This window comes from Cucumis melo, chromosome 8 (genome assembly GCF_025177605.1).
Source record: "Cucumis melo cultivar AY chromosome 8, USDA_Cmelo_AY_1.0, whole genome shotgun sequence".
Classification (NCBI taxonomy): Eukaryota; Viridiplantae; Streptophyta; class Magnoliopsida; order Cucurbitales; family Cucurbitaceae; genus Cucumis; species Cucumis melo.
Window position 1 is genome coordinate 29,438,288 of NC_066864.1, and position 7,356 is coordinate 29,445,643.

Consider the following 7,356-nt stretch of genomic DNA (forward strand, 5'->3'; position numbering starts at 1 on the left):
TTTTCTGATCCAGTGGGCCCAAAACTTTTTGGTGTCAATGTGGAAGAAATGAATTTACAATTTTATAGTGGGAAGGATTCCTCTTCTCCGGTACGTGATTTCCGAAAGAGACCGTTCGTCCCTTTCAGTTGCACCCTCCTTCCTCTGTCAGCCCAAACCAAAAAATAAAAAATAAAAAATTTTCCTTGGCGCCTTCTCTCTTTCCCTCTCTCAAATTCCACGATTGAGAAACCCTAGAGACTTCTCTCTGCTCCACATTCTCATTTCTCTCTATGTGGATTCTACTGGTGAAGCAGGAGCACCTCCTTGCATTGTCCTCTCACTCGCTTCTCCTCTGTTGCTGTTGCTGTTGCAGTTACAGTACCAGTACTCCTGGCAGTAATAACCTTTCCTCCTCCATGTTTGTTTTTTTCTTGCTTCCTTTCTTAGAAACATGCTGCATTTCCTCTTTTTATGCTTTTTTTTTATCTTCTTCCTCCTGTTTTTCCTATTCCTTCTGTATCTTTGTGGTGTACACATCGTTCTTCTTGGAAATCGTTGCATTATGAGCTTTGATTTTCAGTTTTTTTACTGCATTTCTCAGAGGTTGTTTGCATTGATTGGAATTTGCGAGCTGGTTGGTTTTTTAATTTATTTTTACTTTTTTCGTTTCCTTTCTCATTGTTTCGTACTCTCTTGAGCTTTCATTTCGAGTGCCTTTTTTGTTTATTTTTTCTTTTCTTTGCTATTTGGCTCTGTTAACTGTCGCCAGCTTTGGTTTGTGCGCTTGGAATCTTTGGAGGTTCGGTTCTTAGTTTTTGAACTTCATTTAAAAGAAATAGTTTATGTTCTTCGGAATTTGAGAGCTGGATGGTTGGTTTTTACTGTTTTATTTACATTTCGTTTTATTTCTCTCTCTCTTGAGCTTTGCATTTCGAGAATTTTATTTTTTATTGTTATTTTATTTTGCTCTTTGACTCCGTTAATTGTCACCGGTTTATTTTATCTTGTATATATATATTTTTTATTGTTCTTGGAAATCCTTCTTTTACGAGCTTCGAATTTTAGTTTTTGGACTGCATTTCTGAGAATTAGTCTGCGTTCTTCGGAAACTGCGAACTGGTTGGCTTTTTACTTTTCTCTTTTCGTTTTGCATTGGTTCTTACTTACTTCAGCCTTTTATTCCGAATTTTGTTGTTTGTTAATTTTCTTTTGCTGCTTAGCTTCATTATTTATCGCTAGCTTTTATTTGTATTTCTTATCGTTCTTGGAAATCGTTGTTTTCTTAGCTTTGGCTGTTAATTTTTGGACTGTATTTCGGAGAAATGCTTCGCGTTTTGAGAATATGCAAGCTAGTTGGTTTAACTCTTCTCTTTTCATTTCACCGTGTTTTCTACTCTCTTGAGCTTGGATGTCGAGATTTTTTTTGGTTACTTTACTTTTCTGTTTGGCTTTTTTAAATGTCCGTAATTTTGAAGCTTTTTTTCTTTGGTATTTCCAGTTTGATCTGCTTCTTGCTTTTTTGTTGATCGACTGTAGCCTACCATTTTGCCACGTTTGTGTTAAACGTTGATTGAAGAAGGCTAAAATTCATGAAGGGAGTTATTCTTCATTAATCATCAATAAACTTTACTTATGTTAAATTCAATGATGAGGGCCGCATATATAGCCTTTGGGCCTGATATGTTTTTCAATTTGTGAAAAAATCGAGTTATAATCTCTCTGAAAGTTCTGTGGATATTATCATTTATCAATCTAGTACTTTGATTTGGTATCTTTTCGTTGTTCTTCTTTTTTTTTTATTTATTTTTTATTTTTTATGTTTTTCAATTTTTGGGAACTGTTGATAAGGAATTGTTCTTCTCCTAAAATTTGATGGAGAATTGTGAAACATTTTTTAATTATTAGTTTAATTGTTTTGAATATTCATTTTGGTAGCGATTCCATCATACTTTCAGGATGTTCATCCTAGGGATCTTGTGTACACAATGTTGTAGAGTATCATTCTTTATTCAGATTGTTAAGCAGTGAAGTGAAGGCACTGCGTGTTTCTGATAAATTTCGAAATGTAGTTGTAATGAGCTGATGGTATTGAGTTATCTGGTTACTGGGATAATGTCATCAATAGACTCCTGTTCATTTATCAGGGCTGTTATTCTCTTTTGCACATTGATGAATTAATATGGTGATAGACATTTGTTTTTGCAGGATAAATTTTCGGAGACTTCCATGGACGATGATCTGTGGGATTGGCCATATGATCAAGGTTCTACTGATCTCCTTACCACTTCCCTCTATTTATCTGAATAATCAAGCTTCTAGTTAATTTGTTTATAAAGGGTTGTTCCAGGTTTCTCCTTTTTTGATGCCGATGAAAGCAGTTACAATCTGGAATCTGGATGGCAGGCTGATTTTTACTTTGGTAATGGGAAAGGTAAACTTGATTTAAATCTTTTTCTTTGGAAAAAGCTATGTGAATTCTGTTATCCTGGACACACTTTTTCTCTTTGTTTTATTTTAACAATTGGGGTACTTATTTTTATTATAATTTTATGATCGTAGATGTTATAGAAGAAAATGCTATGAATGAAAAGTATTGTGTTCAAGTACTGAAGATTTTAATACGGAAAGCAGATGCTGACATCGATGATCTTGAAGAAAATCTGTTGTTGCTTCATTGTGACCTTGCATGGACAGAAAGTAGAAACCAATTAGAAGCATGCTGTAATGCTTTGAGAGAGAAGATTGACGTTCTTGATCATTCAATGAAGAGCTGGAGACAAAGTGATAAGATTAATACAAATGATCAGTCATCATTACATAGACAACAGGCAGAGAAATTGTACGAGATTTTGAAGCCTTTTCTTGGAGACGATTGTGAACAAGATGATGGGCAGGTTTTCTCTGTACCCTCTGACATCTAAAAAGTCGGTGTTCATCAAGTATGAGAAAGAAGACTACCGAAAACTTCATGAAAGCATAAAGCATGCATTCATGATTTCACTTTCAATAGTCAACGGTCCCATAGGATACTGCACGTAGAGATTTTTGCAAGGGGGATATATATATATATATATATATATTTGGCATTCTTTTACAGAATGATTTAATCTCTGAAAACTGTTTTACGTTGCATTTAGTTCTTAGTATTCGTAACTGTTGTACGGTCTATTTTAACAAATTTAGTTCTTAATATCTGTCTAACCATTTTAACAACTGGTTAGATAGATATTTCGTTTTCTGAGGTAAATTTTCTGTATGAAAAGAATTCCGAAGGTTAAGGAACTTTTGTTTCAGTGTCCACTGGGGGATTACATGTGCCCTATATGCAGTGCCCATCCATAAAATTTGTTGACATAGTAAAAATAATTTGAAAAAGAAATGTAAGTAGTGAGGCATGAACCTAGGTCTAGAGGGGCCGAGAGACAATTTTACCACTAGGTTAATTTCTGGAATTGTTATTATATACATTATATATATATATAATATAAATAGCATAAAGTTAAGAGACTCGAGCCTCCCCCGTCCTATACTAAATCCGTCGGTTCCTATATTTGTTCTTATTCTGTTTTTTTTCTTTAAACAGAAAAAAACATAATAATAATATATTTTAGGAATTTTTATGTTTTTCTTCCTTAAAATTAAGGTAATGGCGTGTGTGCTTCAATAAGAGAGCCTCGGTCATTTGAAGCAAGGTGATGAGGCTGCACCTTGAGCCTAGGCACATGCTTTTTGACCTACTGTCCATTTGGATGTATTATTTTGCTGACATTTGTCAATCTGATATCTTTGAATTAAATGATATGAAATGTTGCTGCATACTTTCCATTTCTGAGGATTTAGAAGGAAAGTGAAAATTAGCCCTAACCATCATATCTTTGATCGAAGATGCAAATTTTCTGTAGATCTTAAAGCTAAATAGATTCTCTTGCATAGAGATCGAAATAATTAAACAGCTTTTGTACAGTTTTGTGACTGCTCTAAGAAGTATATAAATGGGATGGATCTAACTGTATTTTACATCCAGACGGTTATAACTTTCAAACTGTTAATTCTGTTCCATTTTGCATAATATATCATTCTAATCATGGCCAAGCCATAACTAGATGCTTTGCTATAGTTTTGTACCTAGGGTAAAATCTAACTACTGTTGAAGTCCTTTTGTTTTGCTTAGTTGGAAGAAATTGTTCCTTGAATATAGCATCCTGGTAAAAGAACCTCATGGTAAATTGTAAAGTTAGTCACTAGTTTATTGATTAATTGTTGATTTCTGTCATCTGCAGTGAATTTTCTTTCCTTTTTTCCCTTTAAAAATATATGTTAATTCTGTTAAAAGGATCAGCATGCAACCGTGAACAACCGAAGTCCTGATACTGAGATGGAGTTGATCAGTCCATTGTGTGAAACCTCAAGCATTCCGGGGTCGAAAGTCAAAAGAGAAGAAACAGGAGTCAAGAGCATTTTGTTGGCGGTGGATGCAATGCCCAATGGTTCAGTTCGAAAGCACAAGGAAAATGATAGCATTCACGATATAGAAGTTAAGGTATTGCTTTGTTTTCAGTTAGTGTCTTGGTGTGTTTAGCCTAGATCAAAGGAAGGTGAAGCATTTGTGTGATAGCTCAAATGTTGAACAGTGTGATCGAGTCATAATATGCTCATTAGTCTCCCACTTTGCTTTGTATTCAAATAGTCACTCAATGTTATGATGCTTACATTCTTCGCAGCCAAAAATTGTCACTGGTGGAGTTCGCTTAAATTCGTTTGTGACTGAAGAAAATAGTTGCTTGAAGCCAGACAATCTGAAACCTGTTTCAAAAGTAAAGATTGAGGAAGCTAAGGAACACCTTATAAATAACTCATTCAAGAGCAGAAGGTTGAAGTCAGCTTCAAATGTAGTTGGCGAACGCAACCTTCTAAAAGGACAGAAGGTTCGAAAACTTGGTTTTCTTTCAATTTGAATTGTAATTGGATGCTTTAATTAAAACAAAGTAATGAAGTATTGGGTGTACTTCAGCTTTTCAATTAAAGTCTTAACCTTCTTTCAAACTAGCAGCAAGGGAAATCTGTTGCTGAAAAGGCCAACCCAGATGTCCCAAGACAAAGAGATGGACTCAGTGGAAATAAAAGATCTTTTGATCCCAATATAGAGGAAAAGCTAATTGATTTTTTGTTGAGGACAAAGAGAAACAAGAGTGATGCCGGGCCAGCTCTCCCTCAATCCATTGGAAGTGGTGCCTCCTCATGTTTATCTTCAAACACAAAAGGGATGGTGGACAACTATCTAAAAGTTTCCGAGACTCCAAAACCTGGTTCATTTGACTCTTCAAATGTTCTTGTAATGTTGCTTACAAAACTGCAAGGTCAGCAGGGAAATGTTATAGTCAGAACCCGGACCAAGGAGACCGACAAGTTATTGCCGGAAGATTCTAAAAATGTTAATGTTTCTCGTGAAAAGTCACATTTGAACATGGATCATAAGCAGAAAGCGTTTACTGAGTGGAGGGGAGAGAGCAAATTACACACTTCTATTTCGAAAGAAAAAAAGACTGAGATGCAGGACGGTGCTTTTGACGTTGAGAAGAACTTAGGTCCTTTGTCCCAAAGCAAAGGGACTTCAAAATTGCTGGTTGGTGAAGAGTTTATAGATTTATCTCTTGTTGATACTAGTTCAGATCAAATCAAACCCAGCGGCGGAACTGGGGATGACAACCAAATGGTGAAGTCACGTGCCACCATTGACGATCAAATAGCCAAAATTTTAGCACTTTTACCTTCCTCAGCTCTCGAATTGCAGAAACTGACTCTAGTAGATCTGAGGATTATTGCAAAGGAACTCAATTTGACCAAATATCATAAGCTTCGCAAAACGGTGCTGCTCGATCTGCTTGTTGGCCGGTTGAAAAGCTGTTAGGTCAACAACATATTACATCAAGATTGGTATGTTTTATTTTTCGTCTTTAATCAGTTTCTTATTTTAACGGAAAATCATGAAAGAAAGAAAGGATATACATAGGGTCTTGCGCGGGGGGGGGGATCAAAGTGAAATGATATTACATTTCATTAAAATTGAGATATTTAGGAGAATCAGATCTTTATATGGTGTATAGATGTTTTGGATTATGGTGGTAGTTTCGAAATGTCGCTTTTGGTAAATGGGTTGTAGTTTTTTGGTTTTATGTACAGAAACCTTCAGCTTTTGTGGATTTCAGAAGGCTAGACGTGTTTAGAGTTGAAAACCCTTTTTCTTTTAATTTTTTTTTTAATTATATACAATATAGATATATATCTCTTCCTGTGGAAGCTAAAATTTACTTACTTTTCCTTGCTTGTATGTCTCTGAAAAAGATGTTGTGTTTGTTCCTGTTTTTGTATTAACTTGATATAGTTAGTTTAGTTTTTCTTGGATGTTCCTAAAATGCAGGATGAATCACTTTTTGATCTCCGCAACTTTTTTTGAAATTTTGAATGCGAAGGATTATGGATTTGAGAATCAGGACAAAGTTGGCCGAACTACTCAATAGGAGCCAATGTTAGCAATAAAATGCTTGGAGGAAATGAAGTTAGAAGGTGGAATACGATATTGTATGAGTTAAGGTATTGGCAACGGGAACCACCCTCTTCCACCTTACCATCTAGCTTCCACCTCCTACTTTCCTTCACTTTTAGCGGCCACCCTCACTTTTCCACTCAAAATTTCAAGTTACCTTGCTTGCCAACTTTAAGATAAATTTCACTTAAATAAATAATCAAACAATTTACCAATATTTTAAAAGAAAACGAAGCTCGGATTTACGGTATATATGTTGTAATTCATATGTATACAACCTAATCTCTAATTAATTAACCGAATGACCATAAAGTTTTCATGTTCGAATTTTGATGTAAAGTGAGTTCAGCACACTTAACATTATGAGCCAAATGATTCTATTTATTAGTGGAAGATGATTAGCTTCCATCATACCTAGAATGATCACGATTACCATAACTTTGAATAGTGGATGTTTGACATTCATCAATACCCTTGTTATGGGATCGATGGGATTTAGATAAGTAAACTTTTAATATAGAGTTAGAGTTTGTGTTCTAAATTTTTAGTTTAAGGATTAGGTTTTCAAATTTGGTTGTAGGGTTTAATTTAGAATTTTTAATGTATACTATAGGATTTGTGTTAGTAGAGTTTAAGGTTTGTGGTTTAGAGTTTACAGTTTGAAAATGTGAGAATAAGGATTAGGGTTTAGATTTTTTGAACTTAGTGTTTGAGGGGTTGAGTATCAGAGGGTTAGAGAATTTTGGTTTTTGAATTTTGAATTTAGGGATTGATTTTAAATATATGGACAACGTATTTTAGGACATATATATGTTTAATTATTTTTCGTT

At 34.7% G+C, this 7,356-nt stretch overlaps 1 protein-coding gene across 6 annotated transcripts; it reads left to right on the forward strand.

Annotated features, from left to right (window-relative positions):
• LOC103502451 (uncharacterized) lies at window positions 1–6,853 on the forward strand. Of its 6 annotated transcripts, none has more exons than XM_051088257.1 (8): window positions 1–378; window positions 2,188–2,245; window positions 2,330–2,413; window positions 2,542–2,876; window positions 4,316–4,522; window positions 4,704–4,907; window positions 5,033–5,916; window positions 6,453–6,853. In XM_051088257.1, exons 2-7 carry the CDS (start codon window positions 2,209–2,211, stop codon window positions 5,888–5,890), a joined length of 1,725 nt encoding a protein of 574 aa, XP_050944214.1. In that variant the 5' UTR covers window positions 1–378; window positions 2,188–2,208; the 3' UTR covers window positions 5,891–5,916; window positions 6,453–6,853. The 6 variants fall into 6 exon arrangements, with proteins under 6 accessions (XP_050944214.1, XP_008464611.2, XP_050944213.1 ...); XM_051088256.1 differs by having other exon boundaries at window positions 2–378; window positions 6,401–6,853; XM_008466389.3 differs by lacking the exon at window positions 6,453–6,853 and having other exon boundaries at window positions 2,172–2,245; window positions 5,033–6,290.
• The last annotated feature ends 503 nt before the right edge of the window (window positions 6,854–7,356 follow it).

Excerpts from the sequence above, each read along its gene's own strand:
- LOC103502451 (XM_051088257.1), top strand. The coding sequence starts at position 2,209 with ATGGACGATGATCTGTGGGATTGGCCATATGATCAAG. Across the intron at positions 2,246-2,329 it reads GGATTGGCCATATGATCAAG|GTTTCTCCTTTTTTGATGCC; the intron begins GTTCTACTGATC and ends GGGTTGTTCCAG. Across the intron at positions 2,877-4,315 it reads GTGAACAAGATGATGGGCAG|GATCAGCATGCAACCGTGAA; the intron begins GTTTTCTCTGTA and ends TTCTGTTAAAAG.